The sequence below is a fragment of the Podarcis filfolensis genome (assembly GCF_964270895.1).
Source record: "Podarcis filfolensis genome assembly, chromosome: 3".
Taxonomy (NCBI): Eukaryota; Metazoa; Chordata; class Lepidosauria; order Squamata; family Lacertidae; genus Podarcis; species Podarcis filfolensis.
Window position 1 is genome coordinate 57,759,514 of NC_139606.1, and position 25,930 is coordinate 57,785,443.

General features: G+C 42.7%; 1 protein-coding gene across 2 annotated transcripts; it reads left to right on the plus strand.

The window, feature by feature from the left end:
• The first annotated feature begins 10,311 nt into the window (after positions 1 to 10,311).
• On the plus strand, positions 10,312 to 25,507 carry RNF146 (ring finger protein 146). Of its 2 annotated transcripts, XM_083606317.1 has the most exons (3): positions 10,312 to 10,647; positions 20,465 to 20,618; positions 23,760 to 25,507. In XM_083606317.1, exon 3 carries the CDS (start codon positions 23,761 to 23,763, stop codon positions 24,808 to 24,810), a length of 1,050 nt encoding a protein of 349 aa, XP_083462443.1. In that variant the 5' UTR covers positions 10,312 to 10,647; positions 20,465 to 20,618; position 23,760; the 3' UTR covers positions 24,811 to 25,507. The 2 variants fall into 2 exon arrangements, with proteins under 2 accessions (XP_083462443.1, XP_083462442.1); XM_083606316.1 differs by lacking the exons at positions 10,312 to 10,647; positions 20,465 to 20,618 and adding an exon at positions 21,234 to 21,434.
• Positions 25,508 to 25,930: the final 423 nt, after the last annotated feature.

Sequence of the window (25,930 nt, forward strand, 5' to 3'; positions counted from 1 at the left end):
TGTCCGCAGTGCCGGAAATCGCTTCTGTGCATGCCCAGACGCTGAAAATCGCTTTTTTGGCGTCTAGGCATGCGCAGAAGCGGTTTCCGGTGCTGTGGACATGTGCAGGTGCGATTTCCAGCATCGCTCTGAGGCGGTCCGGCCTGGCCCACAGAGGATCTCCACGGGAGTGATCCAGCCCATGCCCAGTAAGCCTTGCCGACCCCTGCTCTCAAACCACCAGCTCTGCAGAACCATATAACAAGACAGGTCATTACTGACATTGAGTGAACTCAGTATGAAAACAAATATTTGGCCTTCTCCTGCCCTCTCTCCCTAAAATGGGAGCTTAATAAAGTGGTCATAGAATTGACTATACAGTTGCTCATGTCCATACTTCTCTTTAAGTATGTGATTTGTGTTGCTCACATTTGTAGTGGTAGGTAGGTGAAGAAGTAGTCGCTTCTGTGTGAAGCTATAATGAGTAACATTAACAATTTTTGAAATAAAGTGCAAAAACATGCCAATGTCGACTGTCACATTGTCATTGCCCCTGGCTGCCAGCTCTCCTCACTGCATTTGTTAATTAAGCAGTAAGATATAACAGAAGGTGGAACACTGCTGATTAATGCATGCCTGGGGAGCGTAGAAAAAATCCTGTTATCATGAAGCTGGTGTCACCCAAAGAGTTCATCATTCTGCACCTCAGAATAGCACCATCTGGAGTGCCTGTGCTTTGAACATGGACATAGAGTCTTTTATTATATTCATAGGATGCCAATAAGAAGAACAATATTACTAACAATGGACAGATCATCCTATTTCCATTCCAGGTCAGCTTCCTATGTGTTCAATTATAGGTCTGTTCTGCTGACCCATATCTGTGGATTTATTTATTTTTTAGATGAAGCACTATTTTGTATGCATTCTTTCCCTAAAACATCATGCATTTCTCCATGCTTTTCCATGTACGTTCCCTTAATATACACATTTTTGTGCAGATTTTTGAACCTAAACTGCGCTGCAAAAATTGGAGAAGTGAGAAATCCGATGCAGATTGGAAACTCGGCTAATAATGAGTCCAGTTCATTTTAAAATATGGACTGAACAAAATCTCCATCTCTATCATGGTCTCCTATTTCAACTGGAAAATGTCACTTTTCCTAGGACTTAGCAAGTGTTTATCAATGTTAGACATGATTATGGCAGCTGTGGTAACTAATTGGAATGGCCTGTTTGTGTAAGCAGTGCAATGCATAAGCTTAGATGCTGGTGGATCTCAAGTGTGGGCAGGTAAAGTGGCTGGTATCTATCTCTAGTTCTGAAATACTACACAGATGATCAGGGCCATCATAAGCATATCCGGTGCCGTGGTGCAAAGATCCCTCCAGCGACCTTTTTTAAGGGGGGGGGGTGACAAAGTTGTTGACCTTTTTTAGGAAAGGTTCCCCAGAATTGTTGACCTTTTTTTAGGGAGCTGATACCATGCTTACACATTATCTTTGTTTGGGAAAAGAAAACAAGAAACATAAACAAAGATCCAGTAAACAGTTAGGATGCAGCTTTGCAGCTTAACTGTATCAGAAAGGCACCAAGCCAATTTGGTTGCCAATAAATATTCCTGCAGACATTTCAGAGATCATGGTCTTTCCAACTAGTGGCTTTGTTAATTGTCTTACTTTAAATGTTGTGATGATCCTATGCCCTTTTAAAATGTGGTTTTTGGGGAGTGAGGGTTATTGGGGTTGTTGTCTTTATTTTGATTATGTATTTTGTGGTTTTATATTTTGATTTTATTCAGTGAAGCGCCCCAAGATCTTGGGGTATAGGGAGGTATGTAAATTCAATTAATAATAATAATAATAATAATAATAATAATAATAATAATCCCACTTCCCACCATCCACATGCCCCTTTTTGTCCCTTTGCAATGGTATGTTTTGCACCAGCTTTCTTTCAGCTGGCATAAATAGATAAAAATGGAAGTCGGGGGGGGGGGAGAGGTAGCAGTGCAAGAAGAGAGACAGACATCCCCTCCCATATCCTATGCCTTCCTGCAGCACTACTCAGAAGTAAATCTGACTCTGTATACAATGGGGCTTACTCTCAGGTGCATTTACATAGGATTATCATTGCTGCATAAATTATACCTTTATATTGCTTTTAATTATCACCTGCCCCAGGAAGGTGACCTTTGCAAAATGAAATCGCAAGGCTGGGTTGCAAGATCAGAAATACCGAATATAAAAGTGGTAGGCAAGGGGTGAAGGGTGGAGACAGACGGCTGGTGACGCACAAACTACCGATGCTTCATCCAGCCCACATCATAGAAATGGCTCCCCCCGCTTTAAATTTCATGGTGGGGGGGAGAGCAGGGGACCCTTATCAGCCACACTCAATAGAAATCATACCCCACCACATAGGTAAAGGGACCCTGACCATTAGGTCCAGTTGTGGCCGACTCTGGGGTTGCGGCACTCATCTCGCTTTATTGGCCGAGGGAGCCGGCATACAGCTTCTGGGTCATGTGGCCAGCATGACTAAGCCGCTTCTGGCGAACCAGAGCAGCGGACAGAAACGCCGTTTACCTTCCTGCCGGAGCGATACCTATTTATCTACTTGCACTTTGACATGCTTTCGAACTGCTAGGTTGGCAGAAGCTGAGACCGAACAACAGGAGCTCACCCCGTGGTGGGGATTCGAACCACCGAACTTCTGATCGGCAAGTCCGAGGCTCTGTGGTTTAACCCACAGCGCCACCACATACCCAACTATTAAAACTCTCTCTTGCCAAGCGGCACATGGGGGGCAGGCACAGCGGCGGAGGAAGCCTCTCGGCAACACCCACAGAGCGGGGCACACACATGGCGCCCATAGGGATGGCGTGTGTGGGGCAGCAGGGGGTGCGATCGGCGGTGATCCCCACCCAGGCAAGAGGAGCTGCCCAGGAGGCAGCAAAAGGGGACGTGGGGCTGGAAAGGATGCAGTCCTTGGCTCCCCCTCACCCACAGCCACCTACGTCTCATCCTTCTCCTCCTCCTTTCAGGGCAGGCTAGGGACTTGGAGCCTTGCTGGAAGCCTGAGGAAGCCGGAGAAAGCCTCTCTCAGCATGAGGAAGCCACTGAGCGGGCCCCTTGACAGCCCAACACCAATCCCAGGTGCGCAGGGAGGAGCCGGGTGGCCACCTCAGCGCCTCGCTTGGCAGTGAACTCACGCAGAGCCCACAGCAAAAGAGCCCACTCGGCGCCCTTGGGAGCCCAGCGCTGTGCACCACTAGAGACAACGATTAAGACATCCATGCAGATTATTGTGGGGGAGGCAGGATGATGTAATTATTCATGAAGTCAGATACACATCCATGCCTCTGTACAGATGCCAAGCATACTGAAACAAACCCAGGTTAATATGGAGATACAGATAACCTAATCAACCAATTGCAAATTCTCCATGCGAACATTTTCGAATCAAATGAGCTCAGGCCTCCAGGGAAATCCAGTTCTGGTAGGTTTTAACAAAAAAGGTACACCTCTAAATTACAATTCTCAAGGCAAATTTCATCGCTGAGGTCATGCTGAACTATCATCCAGTGATCCAAATTAGTGTCAAGTATTTTTCTTAGTTATGTAGCAACCTCACTTTACTGAATATCATAAGCAAAAAAACGATGGTCCCAAAAAGCTTACAATCTAAATTTTGACAAAGATAGAGGAACAAAGAGGGAGGTAAAGAAAGGGGGGTATTCAGAGAGACCAGAGTATCAAAGGAAGATTGGGGATGGGGTATAAAAGCAACAGGCACAGTTACATCAGATAAAGAGGAAACAAAAGACTTCTAAGTATCGTATTTTTCGCTCCATAAGACGAACTTTTTTCCTCTTTAAATTTTTGGGGAAATGTCTGTGCGTCTTATGGAGCGAATGTGTGCTCCCTGGGGCTGGGGGGGGACAGGGGTTTCCCTTGTCAGCCCCGACCTGCTCTTTGGGGCTGTGGGTGGGGGAAAGCCGGGCTTCTCCCACCGCCAGCCCCACAAGCTCAGGGAGCAGCGGGAAGGCTGCGTGCAGCCTTTCTGCTGCCCCCCGACCTGCTTTTTGGGGCTGGGGTGGGGAAAACCTGAGCTCCTGAGCAGCTCTGGGGTAGCCCATGAAGCTCCGCAGGGCAGTGGGGAGCCTTCATCCCGCTGCCCTGGGGAGGCTTCGCGCGGCTATCACTGGCTTTTGCGGGAAGTGGGGGAAGGGACAGAGCGAGGCTCTCTCACTTCTCCCACCTTCTGCAAAAGCCCCCAAGAGCCGCATATTTTTTTTCTTGAATTCCCCCCTCCCCCCAAAAAAAGTAGGTGTGCCTTATGGTCAGGTGCACCTTAAGGAATGAAAAATATGGTAACTTACAAATGGAAGTCGATTAGAATAAAAGGTTGATTCACATGTTAATTCCTATGTAGCAATTTTATCACATCATTTACACATGGGGAGTTGTTGGTGTGAGCCAGCAGTCCCTTGAAATACTGTGTTGCAGTTCTTTGACATCCCTAGTCAGAAGTGACCCTTCTCCCGTGAGCACTAAGACTGGTCCATTCACCATGGTTTGAAGGTTGTTGCTTTACTAATTTATCTCAACTGCAGAAGTTGCAGAAGCCAAAAGCAACCTGGGTTGTTAAGTAAACTAAGGTCCATAGTAAACATGGTTGGCCTTCAGGAGTAGCATCCTGTGTCCTCTAGCATGTGGTTCAAGTGTTTGGAGGTGTGCACTATCATCATCATCATTATTTATTTTATTAGTTTATTGAATTTATATACCGCCCTATACCTGGAGGTCTCAGGGCAGTTCACAGAACAAAATCAATATATTACTAATTATTATTAATAGCCTACCCTTCAACCTAAGGTCCCACAGCAAGGGACAACTTAAAATACATTAAAACCCAGTTGAAAACAAATTACAGTCACAAGAAGAGACAGTGTCCTAAAAGTATACGTTTAAAGTGTCAAAGGCCAGGGTAAAGAGGTACATGATGGAGACAGGATTCTGCTGTGGCTTTGTGCCCTTGGAACACTACCTTTATCATCATCGGTCATTATTATGCTGACTTAGCATACAAATAGGCTAGGAATATAAGGAAAAATGGATGCGCCCCACCAGAGAATTAGCTAATTGACAGTGGTCCATTCCTGTCGATGCCAAGTATGAATTATTTATGATATATTAATTTGCTATAGTAAATGCAGAGGGGGGAGGAATCCTAATTAAGGTTTGGTGTCCCATTGTGTGACATATTGCATATGCATGGATGCACCCTAATTAGTCCCACTGATGTCAGCACAGCAAAGAGATAGAGGGCTTGAGTTCTCCCTGAAAAACACTCTCAGGAGCAGCCACAGATGTTTTTCATTTTTAATTATAACCCTTATAACTGGCAAAACATCATCGTCATGGTTACATGCCACACTATTATTTTAAAAACAAGAGCCACTGGAATGTTCAGCAAGTGGAGCAGCCGAAACAGCTTGGGATTCTTACTGTATAATATAATAGTGATTCATTAAAAGAAAAGCTCAGGTGCTTTGCCGTGTTGCTCCTTGCTAACATGCTTTGATTGCCCCTCCTGCCCAACCTACCATGGCTCTCATGTCACCAGAGAGATGCAAAGTGTTAACTAGCACTCCAGAGACTGAAACTCTGATATTTCCAGACAGAACTTCAGTGTTAATTTTGATAAATGAAAGATTCCTGTCAGCTCTTTTTAGAAACACACGGATTTCTTTGAAGAATGCAAACAGGATTTATTTTTTTACACTTGAATAAGCTTGCCTGTCTATCTACGGCATCTATCTATCTATCTATCTATATCTATCATCTATCTATCTATCATCTATCTATCTATCTATCTATCTATCTATCTATCATCTATCTATCTATCTAATCTATCTATCTATCTATCTATCTATCATTATATCATGCCTTTGAAGCCCCCAGCCCCTAAGCCACAGTTGGTAAAAGACGTGATACCAATACAGAAACAACTGTTTGCCATGCTTATTGATAAATAGGGCAGGGATGGAAAACATTATTAGTCTTCCCATAGAATCTCAGAAAAGCCCCCACTCCAAGCTTTCTATCAACCCTGTGGTCTTGATCAGAGGCCCTTCTCTGATGAAGGTGTGGAGGGTGGCCACACAAGAACAGGCCTTTTCAATGTTCTCCCCAGGGAGACACACCTGGAACCTTCCTTGTATGTCTTTGGGTGCCCTCAGGCCTTTCATAGAATCATAGAATTGTAGAGTTGGAAGGGTAATCTAGTCCAACACCCTCCAGTGCAGGAATCTCAACTAAAGCATCCATGACTGATCCAAGCACCTTGGTCCACGTCCTTGAGCCTTACTAACTGAAACTCATCCAACATAATAGGACTAGACAGTGCTCTGGACACCTCTTGAGATTCATCTGCCATAGCAGTGGAGTCAAGGTCGTGGCATATGCAAGTGACCATCCTTATATGTCCCTTGCATCTGTGGAGGAGAAAAGGTGCCAAAAGCCTAAATCTCAACAGGAAGTGGCCTGACCATGACAAGGGGTTGATGTCAATATAACCCACTTTCAGATCACCCTCTTCTTGCCCAGTTGAGGGGAATAAATCCCAGAGTGGGGCTAGCCGGTGGCATGCATTTGGCCAGTGACAACTTGAGATAGCCCCATGATCATCATGGCAGCCATGAAGTTCTGAGCCATCCAAGAGCCAGTCGCCTTAGCATGGATGTTGAAGTCCCTTAAAACCAGTAGTCTGGGAGTCCTCAACATCATTTCCTACACCAGCTCTGTCAGCTCAGGCAGGGAGATTGCTGGGCAGCAAGGCAGATGGTAAAACAGCAGAATCTCTAATCTGTCCAATTGCCAAATGCCAGGAACACACACTCTAGATTTACCCCACCCCTCCGCCAAGCAACTGAAAAATGGAATAAATTGAGAACTCTCATTGTGATTTGGAAACCTCACTGTGAACTGACTTTAAGGTCAGTTACAGAGTGTTCTAGAAGCATGAAATCGGGACACTTCATAGCTGACTGGAAAGTGGTCATACTGAAAAGAAACTTCAGAGTGAAATTTGAAAAACAGTAATTAAAAGGTTCAATGTGAATCAATTTTTTTAAAATCACCCTACATGTGTTAATTGTCTTAACAACAAGTTTTTTTCTGTGTGAATGGCCTCTGCTAATAATATAATTATCACTGACTGTAGTTTCTGCATTTCATTCCCTCTGACTTCACTGTTTACAGTCCTAACTCAACCTAACTGTCTCTGTGTATGTACAGTGGTACCTCGGGTTACGAACTTAATTCGTTCCAGAGGTCCATTCTTAACCCTTAAGAATTTAACTGTTCTTAACCCAAGGTGCGCTTTCGCTGATGGGGCCTGATGCCACCGCTGTACAATTTCCCTTCTCATCCTGGGGCAAAGTTTGCAACCCAGAGCAACTACTTCCAGGTTAGCGGAGTTTGTAACCTGAAGCGTTTGTAACCTGAGATACCACTGTACTTGCGGCTCAGGGCAATATTTCATGCATATTATGTATATGGAAGTTTTTAATGTCTGGTGTCCTACTGTGTTTTAATATGTTGGAAGCTGCCCAGAGTGGCTGGGGAAACCCAGTCAGATGGGTGGCATATGATGATGATGATTTCTACCAGTACAGTTTGCTTGTTGCTATTTTGTTAGTTAAGTACTGTGTGACTACAATTACATTTGCTTTATAATAGAGAATTTAAAGCACGAATTTTAATGCAATCTTCTCAGAGTTCTTTTTAGAAATATAATGCTTTTCTACTTTGCATTTATTAATGAAGAACATTTAAAAGACAATGCTGCTATTGTCTTTAGACTAAAGAGGTTAGTAAAGGGTTTATGTTTGTTATCCTTATGTTAGCTTTTAAATATTCATTATCTTAACAGCACAACCATATCTGCTACTGAGAGTTGGATGATTGGGACATGATTACATTCAAGTCCCCTTGTCTTGGCATAACACGGGTAATTGCCAGCTTGTGCACTGAGTCAAAAGCTGTGCTGTTCCAGCAGAAGACAATTACACATGTAACTATGGCAGCTGAACCATGAGGCGCAAGGGGAAATATGGGCATGTAGGCCTGAAAGAACAGATGCTGGCTTATTTAGCATTTCAAGGTTGGAGTTGTCTCTTGTGCATCCATGTTCTAACAATGGAATACAAGAACACACCAAGGATCCATCAAGCCTAACACCCTGCATCCAACATGACCAATCAGACATATTTGCAAGATGGAGTAAGTCATATTTTGTGTGTTTAAAGCATCAGGTAATCACACACACACAATAAGTATGATTAAGACTACAGTGCTGAAAATATGGCAATGCCAGTGAAATACAGTGGTACCTTGGTTCTCAAACATAATCCATTCCGGAAGTCCATTCGACTTCCGTAACGTTCGAAAACCAAGGCAGGGCTTCTGATTGGTGCAGGCGCATCAGAAACAATAGCCAACAGCCGCATCGGACGTTTGGCTTCTGAAAAACATTCGAAAACCAGAACACTTCCGGGTTTTTGGCGTTTGGGAATTGAAATGTTCAAGTACCAAGGCATTCAAGAATCAAGGTTCCACTGTACCATAAAAGTAGTGTTGGGCTTGGGCATGTCTACATTATGAAGCCGTTTCCAGAGCAGTAGCTGCATTGGGCTACAATCCTCATCCCAATTACCTGGGAGCAAACAACACTGAACTCAATGGGACTTAGTCTTACAGCAAAAACAACAAAAAGTATTGTGTGGAACTTTTTTTTCTCACTTTTTTTTTATACAGTGGTACCTCTGGTTACATACGCTTCAGGTTACATACGCTTCAGGTTACAGACACCGCTAACCCAGAAATAGTACCTCGGGTTAAGAAATTTGCTTCAGGATGAGAACAGAAATCGTGTTCTGGCGGCACGGCAGCAGTGAGAGTCCCCATTAGCTAAAGTGGTGCTTCAGGTTAAGAACAGTTTCAGGTTAAGAACGGACCTCCAGAACGAATTAAGTACTTAACCCGAGGTGCCACTGTACTATTTAACAATTTTTACTATGGAACAAGTTTTCACGGACTACAGTACTGTATCTGCTTCACCAAATGCATGAGGTGTAATCCTCAGTTGCAGGAATGTAACATAGTTGCAAGGGTGCAGGGAGTTCTTTGCAGTGGGGTTGGGGGGGGGAGTGAAAATGCAAAAAGGATAGTGATGGTTTAATTAGAGAATGTATGCAAAATAAGCACAGTAGCTATTTACGACAGCACATTTTGGGAAAAGAGACAGTGCTGAGCTGACACAGAATCTGCTGGATCTCATCTGGCCTTGATGCCATCTTGTGACAGGACTAATGATCCAGATGGGCGGGGTATAAATAATAAGAATAATGATGACGATGATGCCTCCCCACCCCATCAGCCTGGGTACTGGTGTAGTAAAAAGCTTTCTCCCCTCTCCCATATTTTCTGCCCTGACTGGTGGGGCTATGGATGCTGTGAGGGGGCTATGCTGCTCTGCCCCACTGCTGCTAACCAGGAGTTATGGTTGCATCCTTGGAGTTTAACTTCTCCTTGGAGTTTAACTTATGGATGAATTGCAAATGTACAGTTTCAGGCTGGAGTCTCCCAGTGGCATTCCTTTGTTCCTATTTTCAGGTAGGTAGCCGTGTTGGTCTGACGCAGTCAAAATAAATTTTAAAAAATCTTCAGATACAGTACACTGAAACGGAAGTCACCAGACGGGGTGATTGACTCAATTGACTGCGTCAGACCAACACGGCAACCTACCTGAATCTATTTACCATATCCATTGAGTCCATCACCCATCTCCTACTACCCTTCTGAGTAATACCCCTCCCCACCCTCCCACTATATATAAGGGTCTGGTGACTTCTGTTTCAGTGTATCTGAAGAAGTGTGCAGGCACACGAAAGCTTATACCCAGAACAAACTTAGTTGGTCTCTAAAGTGCTACTGGACAATTTTTTTTATTTATATTTATTTATTTCGACTTTGTTCCTATTGTGATTGTTACTGTTATTGTTATTATTATTACAGCGTGACCTGGCGGACTGAAATGTTCCCCTATTGGCTTAGGGTTATATTGCCACTGATTTCTCCTGCCAGGCTTGAGGCTCTAGCGAAACCCTCTGTCACCTGCCACACAAAACAGCTGCCATCCTGGGGCTCCTACACACGCTGTATATACAGAGCCGGTGACCGTCCTACTTCCTCACCCGCTCACTCACTTGCCTCATCCGCAAGAGGCGCTAGAGCGCCCACCCCCCCCCCCGAGCCCCATCCCTCCCTTTCCGTTCCGGCCGCGCATCTCAGCCTTGGCTCCTCCCACCTCCGGCGCCACTTCTACGCCCCTCCCTCCTTGCGTGCTGACGTCTCGGGAGCTCGAGCGCCTGCTCGCTGCCCCTCACGCGGAGGGAGGGGGGGCGGCGGCGGCGGCGCAGAGCAGTCTCTAATCGCCAGGCAGAGAGAGAGAGAGAGAGAAAGGCAGACGACGGCCGGCAGGAGGAGGAGGAAGAGGAGGAGGCGGGAGCAGAGCGGCGACGGCAACGACGCTGCTTCTTCGGCTTCAACCGCCTGCGGAGGGATCAGGCGCAGCGGGGAGGCGACTCCCGTGAGGGAGGTGAGTGCGCGAGTGAACGCTGCCCTTCGGGGGATGATGGAGGAGTCGGCGCTGTGGTGGCGGAGGCGGCTCTATTGTGTCCGGGGCCTTCTTCGCTCGCCCCCCCCCCAGCGCCAAATCCCCGCCTCTCCGCGGCCGCTTCGCTTCTTCCGGGCAGCGGCAGACCCGAACAAAGGCCCCGTGTCGTCGTCGTCGTCGTTGTCCGCGCGCCCCGAGTGCACGAGCCGGCCTCTTTTTTTGGGGGGGGGGGAGGAGGAGGTTCGCTCGCCAGCCCCCCCTCTGGGTCACCTCTTGGCTCCGGCCTCTCGTCTCCGTCTCCCCTCGGATAGTCACTTGTTTGGGGAGCCATTAGCTCCCTCCCTCCAGCCCCCGACACGCGCAGCCACACTGGGGATATGCGTGGGGTATCCTCCTCCTCCTCCTCCTCCTCCTCCTTTTTTAATAGTGCTATGGGGAGGGGGGTGTTTCTCTGCCTGACCATCCTTGCTGTCAACTGCGCATTTATTTCCTAGAGATGTTTTTCTTCCTCTCTCATACATAGCCTCAGTCGCTGCTGCTGCTGCTGTTGTTTTTCCTGGAGGTGGGGGGGAAGCGTAAAACAAAACAAAAAACAAAAACCAACTCCCTCCTCCAGGCAGAATATTTGGGGAAAGGCTGTCGTACTTGATACCCGTAAATAACAACAACAACAATAATAATGTGCGATGACAACTTCTTGTTGGGCCGATTGTTGTTTACCGTGGAAAGCTCTCTTCCAGGATTTTAAGTACTGGTTGGTGGAAAGAGATATTGTTCCACTTGTCCTTTTCCTCTCAAATGAACAGTGGGGGGTGTATGAAAAAACAACAACACTGCCCTGGCTCTCCCGTTGCTGCGCCACCTTTGAGGGGAGGGGACTAGAACAAAGAGCCACATGATACCATCGTTTGATACAATTGACAGCAGCTGATATTCAGGAACTGTCATTGTGAGGGGTAAAATAATCCGTATAAATATGATATTGTTATCATATCAACTACAGAGAGCAGCTGTAGTTGAAAAGCAGTACACAAATGCTTTTAAATGACCGTGTCATTTGTATGCTTTCAATTTTACTTTTTTAAAAAAATGTTTTTCAGTTAAGAGAAAATGAGGTGCTTAGCTAAACATAAGTATTTGGCCATGGGGCCTATTGGTAATTGTTTCTAATTTGAAAGGACTGCAGTTGGGAAACTTTACATTTAATGTAGTAGCTGCTGCACAGGGTATTAAAATCTAACCTTGTTTACGCATTTTTGTCACAACCACATTTTTTTAAAAAATTGAGATCAAATGAAGCTAGCTCAATTTGAAATAGTTCAAAATATGTACTTTTCAGGTAACATAGCCACAGCTTTTGGAACAAGAGGTTTGAAATTTTAAAAAAGTGAAATGATACAGTTTGCTGGACAAATTACTTAGGCCATAGCTGTTTTAATGTTGATGGGTGTAATTGGAGGTGTACTCATTGACAATGTGAGTGTGTAAAGGTGCTTCATAAGTCCTAGAAGTATTAAACACTAAATGAAAAGAGGACTATCCTGGCCTGGAAATCATTGAATGTGGTTCATTGTAGCCCATAAGAGATGACTGAAAACATCAGAGGTGCCCTGATTCAGGTAACTGTAGATACAGTATGCTGCTTAAGGTCCATTGCTGCCCTTTGTACTGCACTCAACACAGCTCAGTTGAATGCAGTAATGCATTTTAGCCCACAGGTGCTGGCCCATAACTAGATTTGTACCATTTCACCCTTCATCTTTTGCACCTCAGAACAGTAGACATGCAAGTGGAAGCTCAATAACACTAGCTTTGGATTGAGAATATTGGTTTGATAGTTCATGTCCTGATCCTAAATTTATATTGTTAACATGAAAAGATGGCCTCACGTTAGGGGTACTGTATCTAGCTTTTTCTTTCAGCCTTTCTCAATTACTTTACAAGACTCCTGATAATATTTTCAATGTTTTTTCTTTACTTAAAGTTAAATTGCAATGAGATAACATGGATAGAAAGCACCCAGAAGTACTTTGCTTCCATGATTCACAACTCTGAAATCTGACAACTAAGTGCTTTTAATGCTACTCTTTATAGCAGTCAGTCTGAGTTTTGCTGTTTCCTCTGTGTATGAATGGGAGGTGAAAATAAGTTCCTGGTCTACTTTGTAACAAACACAGGAGATTGCTTCTGTGCTGAATCTGGAATACTATTGGGAATAGATAGTAAGGAGATCTTATATTTGAACAGCAGCAAATTGGGTAATCTAGGCCAGAATAATAATTATATGCAGTGTGCCTGTTAGGATGCTTTAATGTGCTTTATACATAGTTTTTTTGGTTTTTTTTACCAGAAGTAAGATGGGCTTCTATGTTTTCGCTGTGTTCATATTTGATCTAGATGACAAAGTCTAAATGAAGAACAACACAACAGCAGACACATGGGTTAAAATCTGGTGGCCACTGAGAATACATGATCAGAACCAAAAAGCATTTAAGAACTTCTGTAAGCAGCACAATAAAGTGAATTGAAATGGAACCAGTATTTTCCCACTGGAACACATCACAGTAGGATATATACTGTATCTGAATTTAGAATTGAACATTCTGGGTCTGTAATCAGTTTCTGCTGAAATGAGAGGGCAAATTGCTTTTGTGCCTACTAAGTAATAAATTGATTTGACTGTGATTGTTGAAATTTATTCTGTTTTAGAGAAATGCATGTTTTTCCTGATGCCTCTTGGTCCACAAGGCCTTTCAGTTGTACATGTTCCATCAAGTTAGTCTTTTTAAAAAATAGGGCACATTATTTTTAAGCTTTTTAGAAATTTGAGATGAGGTACCCAATGATATTCAGCTTTAGAACTGTGGCTGCATATGGAAAATCAAGTTGGTATCAAGGAATATCAACTTAAAATATAAGCAGATAAATTTATCGTGTATAAAAAGATGAACACACATATCCTTATGAAAGATAGTTAAAAAAAACATTTTACCTACAACCCTAGGATGCTACATATCCAAAGAAAACAGTCATTTATCAAATGCAGATGTGAAAACAACCCGTGGTATCTTATGCATTCTTTTCTGAGAAAAGTGATAGCATGTTTTTATTAATGCCTATTGGTCTGTAAGTGCTTAGACTGGAACATAGGGTAGATGAGAGCATCCTATATGAGTATAGTGCCTCATATTGGGGGACTTAATGGCAATGATATTAGACAGTAGTAATTTCAAAAGAAAGAGACTCTAATCTCATGGATTTCACTGGGTCCACTAGCTGTATGTCAATGCCCTTGATCTAGAGAAGTTGGCAAATATCAGAGTGAGCACCTGAGTGCAGGTGCTATTAGCACTGCACTGTTTTCAATGGGATGTTAATCCTCTCCCTATAATAAACTTTTGTAGGAAAGCAATTACAGATGCCAGTTTTCACTTGTATGACATAGAAGTCATAGTTTGGAAGGAAAACTAATGAATAGACAAAATGTCCAGGTTGGCATAAGCTATTTTCCAGAAGTGCTGCTGGCTGTCATTGTGCAGTACCTCTTATGAATCATGGCACATATATTTGCAAAAAGTTTGTCAAGCTGTAAGATTGGGGGTGTTTTAAGAATTGCTGATGTAATATATTATTATTTATATAGTTCATGGACTCCAAAAAAGTTTCATGACGCCACAAATCATACTCATGTCCAGAATAGTGTCCTTTTGACGTGGCAGTGAATTGTGTCTTTTCTAGCAATTTGGGTGCAAGACACTATCAAAGGTATCACTCTATCATATAACAGACAAAATATGTAAACAGGAGCTGGAGTTGTGCACCCCACAATAAGGAGACTGTTTCCTACAATATGACATAAAATAAACTTTGAGAGTCTCATTGAGAATTGTTTCTAGGAGATGTACATATATAAGCTATAGTGGCCCAAAGCTTAACTTTGTTCTCTCTATATATTTCAGCAATTATTGGCGTTTTTATATTATAAGCACAAGGAACTTAAAAAACTTTGATTCACCTCAAGTGGTACAGGAGAGTGTCTTCTACAAGATGACTTAAAATATGTCCAAATATATAGAATATAGTCAAAATATGTAGAAGACAATAAGGAACTGGGGGCTGTGTACCCCATAATATATTTGTCCTACCACTAATCATATAAAACATACTCAAGATATATGTCCTGTATAAGGTGGCATAGATTCTAATAGGCTTCATATTGGGCAGAATATGTTTTCTAGTGTATGGGTTCACACCAATAACTACAAAAGGGTATAAACCAACTCCTGATGGTTTGAGTGTATTTTTTGGGGTGGTCCAAGGATTGTTGTGGGAGTGTTTACTCCACCCCACCCCTGTTCCTTGCTCATTTATAGGTACAATCTCCAGGACATTTGAGTTTATTATTTGAGGTGGCATAAAGCTTTTTGTAGGATAACCCCCCCTCCGTTCCTCCTTTTTCATATTTTGGCTATTATTGACCCTTGATGTGTTTTGCATCCAGAGTTTTAGTCCAGATTCAGTTCACTGCTGTGTTATAGAGGTCGGTATTCTCAAGCTGTTTGATTTCTAGTGGGCCACAGACCCACCCCCTTGCTTATTTTCTATGTATTTTGGCATGGGGTGTGTCCAAATGAAGAATTGGCCTGGAGTCAATATAGTTCTATCTCATTAGGGTCACCTCGCCTGGAGGTGTGGATATATGATTTGTGGTGACCTAAAGCTTATTTTGGGGTGCATGCCCTCAGTTTCTTGTTCTCATCTACATATAGTATTTTGGCAATTAATGCCATTATGCCATTATAATTTAATTTAATATAATATAATTTTAGAAGTTCTCCCCCATAAGCATATTCAATATACATCTCATTGAAAGCAATTTAATGTGCTTTCAAAACAATGTGTGCTTTGAAATGTGTCTGAATTATGCACATACAAGCATCTTGCTCATACTTGTTTCCTCTAGATTGTGGAACTGGCTGCGTTTTCGTGGATATGGTATTTTATACTTGATAGATGTGGCAGGACTATCTTTCTACATTGTGATTCGACATGGCTGTGGCCAAATAGTAGAAGTATACAGTTATGCCAAACCTAGCTATGTTGATGGTTCTTAGATGTGATGGTGTCTTGACTCTCTATCCTCCATACTGTTTTCAGTCTAATGCCTTGACTTTAGATCTAAGAGAATTACTTTAGTTGAAGTTCATCTGCCAACACATTTTTTTCTGTGAAATTTCAAATGTATGACTACACAGTCATATTTGGTTTTTCTGTGTCAACTGGGGAAGGGAAACTTTTGGGTTCTAGGAAGACCTTTGTTCTGTACAGCAGTTCACTTGACAATAAGGAATTACATTCCCAAGGTTACTAGCTAAGATGCTTTTGTTGCATTTATATAGCACCATTTTAGTTTTCAGCCTTCTTATTTCTCTCTTCCTGACGTATTTCATTGCTCATTTGTGCCCCTTTCATGCCTTAATAGATGAATAGCTTACCTTTTCTGTGTGTCACCAAATGACCTAGGAACTGCAGAAAAGTAACTCACAATTTACGTGCATTTAACTTGTGCACATTCAGCTTTATGCACTTGACAAAAAAAATTAAAAGGGGGCAGGCATCTGGGAATGAAGACTTTGGGAATCCCACTCACCATTGAACCCAGTGTGTTTTGACTATATGTGATTTTCATTTTACGCATTGTCCCTAGAATGTAACCCCAAGCATAAGTTGAGAGTCACCTGTATCTAATACACCTCTTCCTCTGTGTCCTACATTTTCTTGGTGGTTAATCTCTGTTTGTCAACCCCTCTAACCTGACAATCTCCAAGACTGAGAATGTTCAGATGTGCTGATTTAGCCAGTGTTTAGTGAGTGGAAGTAAATAAGCAGTGGTCCACAAAATAAAGCACACAGTTCCTTTATATAAAGATAGATGAGCTTGTAATTGAAGTATTTTAATCTTGCTAGGAGAGTTTGTGAGTACTGGATCTTCAGTGCATCATAGGTTAAATGCAGTGATTGAGTGAAATCATTTTCTAAACTTGCCTTTAAAACATTTATAGCCTTTAAAAATATCATTACTTCAATCTTATAATTATACTGTGGTCCGTTTCCTAAAGATAATTACATGCTTATTTCAATAAAAAGCACACTTTCTTAACTCTATGATAAATCTTTAATTTTTTATCTCCTCTTTTAATTATTCATCCATCTTCCTTCCATTCTGTCCATTGGAGGCTGGTTTATCCTTGCAGGTGGAAAACATTTTGACTTTCAGGTAGCATGTACTTATGATTCAAAGGCTGTTGCACTGCAACATTTTTCAGAACAAATTTGTTCTGTCTGATAGGCAACTTATGAGGTGGTGGATGGTTAATGGTGTTAACCTTGATGCATAACGTAAGGCCAAGTGCACTGGTCTTATCTCTCCTGGGGGAATTCCAAATGCCTTTTGTTTGCAACCTTTTCCTGTGCTTTTTGGGGAAACAAGGCCTGCAAGTATGTATCAAAATTCGAGATGGGAGAATGACTACATCACTATATGTACCTTGTTTCTTCCTGAATCTAGAAGCATGTTACAGAGTTTGTGACAGTTTTTCTAGCCTCATACAGCCACCAGTTACATTGCAGAGCACCTGAGGCACATTTACCATATTAATTTCTGGGACAATGAAAAGCTAGTATGCTTCTGAAGCAGAACACTGGAAGAAGGGAATAGGGATCAGGGATGAGAAAGAAATGGAGCAAAACACGACAGTGAATAAAGGCAGAACTGAGACCTGGTTGAGAAAAATAGGGCCTTCAGCAAGACAGTGCTGTTACATTAGAGCTGGGAGTGCAGGAACCTGCAGTGTTGCAGATAATGAACAGTTGTGGGATACAGAAAAAGGGGTAAGATCCTGGGGACAAGAGAGTGCACTATGAGGAGTTCAGACAGAGCTGTGTGGATGCAGAGAGGAGAGCCCACTGTGAGGTGCAGAGAGAAACAGGAAGTTGTATGATAGATTAAAAAAACATACGGAGTTACAGTTTTAACTTAAACTATTTTTTTTACTGTTAACATAGCACCTGGCTCTCATGAGTTAGTAGAAATCTAAAAGTGGCACTCCAAGTGAATTGTGTGTCTCTGCCCTAAAGTAATGTTTTAAAAAGAAAAATCACATGACACCTGTCTGCCTGGTTATAGCCTTTTTTATTTTTTAAAAAGGAAAAGGGTGAAACAATTACATGCAGCACACAAGGGACTTCAGTGCAGAGGTTATTACTCAAAAGTTTTAATTGGAAGTTCAGCCAAAATCTTCCCAAAGCTCTTTTCAATTATGTACATTACCATTAACCTCTCTGCAGGACTTGTCGATTTCTTGACTTTATTTAGCTGTATTCATATGAGATGAATTTAATGTATGCAGTAAAATTTCACTTAAATAGATCTGCTTAGGCATTTGAAAGTTCTGCATCCTCAAGTTCAATAAAAAGTGCCTTTCAGTGTAACCTCTCTAGCAGAAAATGAAATGTAATGCATCTTGGTTAGATAGCTGTCTAGACATTGTGTTTTAAAACTCTAACTGCACAAGACTGGTAAATGCTGTGAAGCAGAACCTTTCAGTTTGGGGTGAGTTTGAGGTTTGCCATGAGAGAAGTCTGAATATGATGAGGAGAAAGGAGAGCATTGTATTAGGTTAAGTGGTAGGATTTGAATTTTGGGTTCCTTTGCCTTGGAACCTGCAGACCTCAAAATATCCTGCCCTAATAGTCTAATAGAATATTCAAGAAATAATATGATGGCTTTTGACATTCAACAGACTGGTTCCCCAGCCTTCCAGTGGACTAACATATTCTAGAGCAGCTTACTTTAATTGCCAGCATGAATTGATTGATTTTTATTTTATTTAGCAAAATTAATTGTATACTGCTTGATCGTTTTATTTTTGTAAACCACTTAGCAGTTCTACTGGCAAACATCAAAACTGTCAAGAAAATACAAAGTTAAATCAGGTACTTTTAAAAATTCAAAATGGAAATAAAATAAGCAGTTAAGCAATAAAAATAGATTAAAACACATGTCAGCTTCTACATATCTGGATAGGCTTGTCTGAACAGAAATGTTTTTAGCCGGTACTGAAAAGAGTAAAGTGAAGCCTCCTGCCTGACGACAATAGGCAGGGAGTTTCAAAGTGCAGGTGCTGCTAAACCTAAAGACTGATTTCTTACAAGTGCAGAATGAATGTTTTGTGGTGTTAGTCCTGCAGATCAAAGTGGTCAGGTAGATATAGAGGGTAAATCGATCACTCAGGTAAACTCGTCCCAAGCTATTATAAGCTATAGTATATGCTAACAGTAACACCTTGAAATTTGCCTGGTAACAAACAGAGATCTCTGAGCAAGGGTGTTATATGTTGACAATGTCTCTCTTCTGCCGGCAACTTTTCTGCATCATTCAGCACTAACTGCAGTTTCCAGTTCAAGCTCAAGGGAAGACTCACATTGAGTGCATTGCAGTAATCCAGTTTTGAAGTTACTAATGCTTGAACTGGGACGCAGGTGGCGCTGTGGGTTAAACCACAGAGCCTAGGACTTGCCGATCAAAAGGTCGGCAGGTCAAATCCCCGCGACAGGGTGAGCTCCCGTTGCTCGGTCCCTGCTCCTACCAACCTAGCAGTTCAAAAGCACATCAAAGTGCAAGTAGATAAATAGGTACCACTCTGGCGGGAAGGTAAACGGCGTTTCTGTGTGCTGCTCTGGTTTGCCAGAAGCGGCTTAGTCATGCTGGCCACATGACCCGGAAACTGTACGCCGGCTCCCTCGGCCAATAAAGCGAGATGAGCGCTGCAACCCCAGAGTCGGCCACGACTGGACCTAATGGTCATGGGCCCCTTTACCTTAATGCTTAATGCTTGAACTACTATGGAAAAGTCCTCCCTGGCTGTAGGTGTTGTACAGGCTGCAGTTGGTAAAGGACACTTCTAGCCACTTAAGTTGCTTGGGCCTCCTGTAACAAAGATAGATCCAGACTGCAAACCTGTTGCTTCAGAGGGAGTGCAACCTGTCCAGAGCTGATCAGTTTCTCAGACACGAGAACCACTCACCACATAGTCTCTTTGATCTCAAAACTGTTTGCTACTTTGATCTTAAAATGACTTAAGAGAACATATCCATGAAATAAAAGAAAATGCATCAGATGTAATAACTGAGTAACTGAGTTCACTGTGGAAGAGCCTCCAGCTGGAAGGCTATTGGCTTAACTGAAACTTTTGCCATTGCCTCCTCTGTTCCCAAAACCAATTCCATTCTCATCTGTTCTGTCTCATTGAAGCAGCAGGAGAGGCAAGACGGTGTACGTAACGCCAGCCATTGAACTGGCTGGGTCCAGCTGCCATTTGGCTCCTTCTCTCCCAGAACTGTTTTGTTCACTGATTCTGACATCCTTGTCTATGGTACAGTGGGTCAGTGTGGCTAGCTGCTAACCACAATGTTGGCAGATACAGGCCACTCAGAGATGGCTGTGGGCAGGATTGCAAGGGGTTGGACTAGATGACCCTTGGGGTCTCCTTCAGCTCTACAATAAAATAGCTGATTACTAAATTTGCTTATTTTCATTCCCATCTCTTTTTTGTACTTGTATTGTAAGCCACTATTATCATTGTGTGTTATCATGGCTAGTTGGACAGAAAGCTGCTATTTATAAATATAGTTCATATTTATAGTTCATAAATATATTTATATTATATTTATAGTTCATAAATATAAATAATTGGTTACTCTAAGTCTGATGGCTCTTTATTTTCTCCTTAACTTGCAGTGGGACGCTGGCATTGCCCATGTCCAGAAAGCAGCATGCAAGAAGAATAAGTTGTTAACTGGGAAACAAGGCACTCAGCTCTGATTAGATACTTATAAAGATGGTTTAATTTTGCAATATGTTCTAAGAAGAGTGATAAGAAGAAAAAAAGAAGGTAAGGTCAATGTGATGTAGATCTTGTATGTGTCCAAGTATGGAGTTGGTATTTCAAATGTGACTTGTACTTGATACGGTAACCTACAAGTGCACAGTAAAAAATTCATCCCCTCTCAGACATCTAAGCTAGAGAGAGGTTAAAACTAGCTGTTTTGTCAGTAGGTGGCTGAGGAACTCTGAGAACCTTGGCTGTCCACTGCCAAAACAAGCTCCATTCTTTTGTTCTGTCTTCAGGTGAGAAGGGTGGGCTGGCTTTTGAAAATGAGCAGCTGAGGTATTTGGAGTAAGTGGGCAGGCCAGCACTGTAGAAGCCCCTTCTGCCTTGCTACAGCTGTAAGCTAGAGAGGGAAAGGGATTGTCCCTGGTCATCTGATGCTGTGTGAGGTTGGGGACTAAACTGCAATCCTTAAAAGTTCTTACTTTGCACTAAGCACTACTGAATGCAGGAATTTACTTCTGAGTAAATTCATAAGAAGGTGGTAAAGGGGAGTAGATGAGGAATGTTTAACTGTGTTTCTGGTGCATTTTTTTATACTTATTTTGGTTTTCTATACACTACAGTATTTTAAAATGTGAGCCATCTTATAGATCTTTAAAATAAATAAATGTTTCTGGCAATCTCATGTTTTTGTTTGATTACAGGGGCCAGCCTAAACTTGTTGAACTCTGTTCCCTTACTAAACAAATGCTTTTGTACTGTTAATGGGTATTATGAGGCTCTCAATGCATGCTGTCACTTTTTAATTGTGGAATTACTCAGGTCTACCAAGTTCTCCTTTTTCTACTTGGTTTCCCAACCTGCTGGGACACCCAAGTAAGTGGATATAGGATTGCAGCCTTAGTCTCTGTGTTGCACAAACCTTCACACAAAATCTCACCTTGAAATTTCCGGAATACATAAGCCAGAATTTTTCAACCTTTTTGAGTCCATGGCTCCCTTGGCCAACTGCATTCTTTCTGTGGTACCCCTGTGGGGCTCAGAATCCCAGTTATGTCACCCCTTGCCTGCAGAGCTGGCAGCCTCTCACCCTTTTGCAAACACCCTCCCTTGGGGAGTGTTCCCTCAGCCTCCTCTCCTCTCCCCTCTCCTTGGGAGTCTTCTGGGCAGCCGCTGCCTCCGCCCTTAGTCTCTGAGCTGCCCCCCCTTCCCCAAAGGGAGGTGCCTCCTCACACTGCCCCACAGGGGTCTGGGAAGAGGATGCCCCCAGCCTTAGTGGCTCAGTGGAGACTGGCCAAATGTGAACCTGAGGCCTGCACCTTACCTTGGAAGCCAGCCCCAGAGGCACCATTTGCTTGTGGAGGTTATAGCCAGGGTTGCTACAAAAAACAGCTGTGCAAGCCTTTGGGAGGCAGAGATGCAAGAGGGCATCAAAGGAGGGAGGGAAGGAAAGAAGGCCAGAGGCCAGCTTTGCCGTGGCACCCCTGAACATCATTCAAGGCACCCCAGAGTGCCGTGGCACACTGGTTGAAAACCACTGACGTAAGCAGATAACCATGGTTTTCTATTCCTGAAGTCACATGTTCAGACATCCTAGATGGATCAAGCAACTATTGACTGCATTTTGCTAAATAAATACAGTAGACTTGGGCTAAAATCTTTATTCAAATATCTTTCTGGCCTTGTGTTTGCGAAATGCAAACACATAATCAAGATTTGGGACTCAGATCCTCTGACCTAACTGTGTCCAATTTTTTGATGTGTGATATTGTGCTGTGCCATATGCAAAAAGTAGGGAGTCAAGACTGACCAAGGCCAAACACTTTTGTACAGATTGTGATGGGTTCATTAATTCTTTGACAAAAAGCCATGACATTTGTTCACTTCACTGTCATCTCAGCAAAAATTGCAAGGAGCATGATTGACACTTGTTTTATTTATACACATATGCAGAATATACAATCTACTGAATGTAAGCAACATGCTGCAAATAAATAAAATGCCTACAAGAATAAAAAGTTGCAGTAACACAGATGTTATAAGCTCCTTGGATGGGGAGTATGGGGAAATAAGGAGATCTGTGCTTATAGCACTGAAAATACATTAAAATGGGCGCCAGGCAGGCCCATCTGGGGAAGGAATTCAAGTAAATAAAATGCAATAAGAAGAAGGTCATTTCTCTACTTGCCATTTACCTGAGATGGCAGGGTAACTAGAGAAGACTTTTGGTGCATGGGCAGGTTGATGCAGAAGCAAGTTCCTTCAAGTATTCAGGTCTCAACCTCTGTAGGGCTTTAAAGTTAAGCACCAGTGCAGTAAATTGGCTCTACAAACAGACCAGTAGTCAGTAGAGATCTTTAAGCACAGACAAGATATGATCCCAACAACGAGTCCTGGTTAGTACCAAAAACAGCTGCTAAGATACTAATGGCAGCTTCTGAGCAGAAAGCCCCTGAATAAGGTATGGTAGTAGTATAGCAAAGTTAATGTAGGTAGTTTGTATCTCTCCAGGAGGGGCTGCATCTGACATAGCTGGTGGAAGCTATGACACATAGGAACTAGTACCACCATCTACATATTCTCAGTTTATTCATCATCATCCAGGGTTCCCCGCCCCCCCGTGATCTGAAGTATCAATTTTAAACTTCATTGCCTAACATCAATCAGAGGCAAGAGAGCTGAATGTTTCATGCAGATAATGAGGGACCAGATAGGACCCTGTAGTGTAAATTCCTAGAGCTTAGCAGTAGTCACCCAGCACAATGTTCCAGAAGTTCCACAACATTACTTAACTAAGCACTAGCAGTGGTGATCAGAGGCAAAGTAGTTATGGAGGACAGCTATCTTGGTGTTGAAACATTAATATGCAATTTTGTTTCACCCTTTCTCTAGTGTGGTACTGTAAACTATCATATTTGCATCCTGTCATTTATATATATTAGGTTCGTTTACTTCATTCTTGTGGAGTGAGCTTCATGAGCAGGCAGCAGCTTGAACCCAGATCTTCCAGCCCATATTTTCTGCAGCACATTGATTGTCATTGCAGATTGATATTTTGTTTTGTCTGTATATGATGCTGTTCATGTACATTTTTGTAGCTTTTTTCAGTTGTTATAAACGGTTTAGGATAAAGTCCTGTGGTTAAGCAAAGTAGGCTAACAGTAGATCCTGCCAAATTATGATACTTTTGTTGTTCCCTAGGATGGCCGGTTGCGGTGAGATCGATCACTCAATCAACATGCTTCCCACAAACAAGAAGACAAATGAATCATGTTCCGGTGCAGCACCATCTCTCATGGTCCCTGAATGTGCTATCTGTCTGCAAACATGTGTCCACCCTGTGAGTCTGCCTTGTAAACATGTCTTCTGTTATCTGTGTGTGAAAGGAGCTTCCTGGCTGGGAAAGAGATGTGCACTCTGTCGTCAGGAGATCCCGGAGGACTTTCTTGATAAGCCAACCTTACTGTCACCTGAGGAACTCAAAGCAGCCAGTAGAGGCAATGGGGAATATGCCTGGTACTATGAAGGCAGAAATGGATGGTGGCAGTATGATGAACGTACCAGTAGGGAGCTGGAAGATGCCTTTTCCAAAGGTAAAAAGAGCACTGAAATGTTAATTGCTGGGTTCTTGTATGTGGCAGATCTTGAGAACATGGTTCAGTATAGGCGAAATGAGCATGGACGTCGCAGGAAAATAAAACGGGACATAATAGATATTCCAAAGAAGGGAGTGGCTGGGCTTAGGTTGGACTGTGACTCTAATGCTATCAATCTAGCAAGAGAGAGCTCTGCTGATGGTGCAGACAGCACACCAGCTCTAGGAGCTGCTGCTGGGCAGCCTCTAGCAACTGCTTCTGTTAGACCCCTTCCTTCACTAGATGGTCAACCGACAAGCCCTGCAACGCCATCACCTGATGCAAGCACTCTAGAGAACTCTTTTGCCAACTTGCAAATAAATGGAGACAGTATGGTTGAAAGGAGCCATAGGGGTGAGGGAGAGGAAGACCATGAATCATCGTCTTCTGGTAGGGTGCCAGTTCTTGACACCTCCATTGAGGAAACAGAATCGGATGCTAGCAGCGATAGTGAGGATGTGTCTGCCCAACTTCAGTTGCCTGTATCCTCTGCTCAGCAGAGACATCTGAATGCAAGTCAGCCAGCCTTGGATAGACCAGTGGTGGGGAGTGGGGTGGGAAGCACCAGTGTAAGGTCTAGAAGGCCTGATGGACAGTGCACAGTAACTGAAGTTTAAATCTAGAGCCATGTTTTGAAAACTCAGTCTTGTATATGTACATTTTGTCTGTATTGGCATTGCATTCCAGCCTAGCAATGTATTCAAAGTGTTTCAGGGTGGGAGGAGGGGAAAGGGAAAACCAAGCCTGGTCCTTGAACTTGTAAGAAAATCTCTTAATATTTCTTGGCTGGAAGATTCAATGTTTGAAGAAAAAAACAAAACCCTGGGGTGTGTTAATGGTTTGACAGCTACTTAGCAATACCCAGTTTCGTAAACGTTTCACGTTTTATTTTGTAGTATATGCTCATCCCCAGTAAAACCCTGTCCCCCTTTTTGACCAGTGTATATTCACTGTACAACTTGGAAATGTCATCATTCTTCATTGCATTAAGTATCTTTACTATCTGCATGGATTGATGTATGGAAGGAAAACTAAAGCGAACTGGAAATGAACAAGAATTGGGGGTATGAACCAGATGCTTAATTTTAACATAAAGTAGGTGTGACTTCTAAAGTTCAGATGTTTTACTAAACAAAGAGCAATCATCTTCCTGAATGAAATGTAAAATAACTCCTGTTGCAGAGTTTTACTTGTAAACACTTCATGGTGTCTTCATCGGCTCTTCCGTCTAGTCCCTGTAGCTTGTTTGTTTTCTTGTTCCGTCTGGTTTTTGTTACAAAATTTATAATTTAATAAACTACATTTTATCAACCACCTGAGCTCTGTTTCCACATGGGTCTGCACCCATGTCATCTTGAAGTTAGTTATCAAAGGAGGAATGGACACTGGTTAATTGTAGGACTTTGTGTGCTGAAAATCAACATGAAACACAATGTGCTGAAGATTACACAGTGCTTGAAAAAGATGGTATAATATATGGCTCTATAAAAACCCATTCATTTCTCCTGCCTTGCCTAATCTGCCAGGATAGGGAATCTGCAGAAATTTGTAATGTAGTGAGATAGGCAGAAAGCCAAACAACAGCTTGCTATTTTGGTTAAGTACCATCTGTGAAAATACACCTCTCACAGACTTTCTGTACTATTGCTAACATTGGGCAAAGACATCCTTTCGTGTGGGGTGTGGATAGATTACTTGGTGGAAAAACCATCACATCCATAGCCTGCAGTTGGGTGG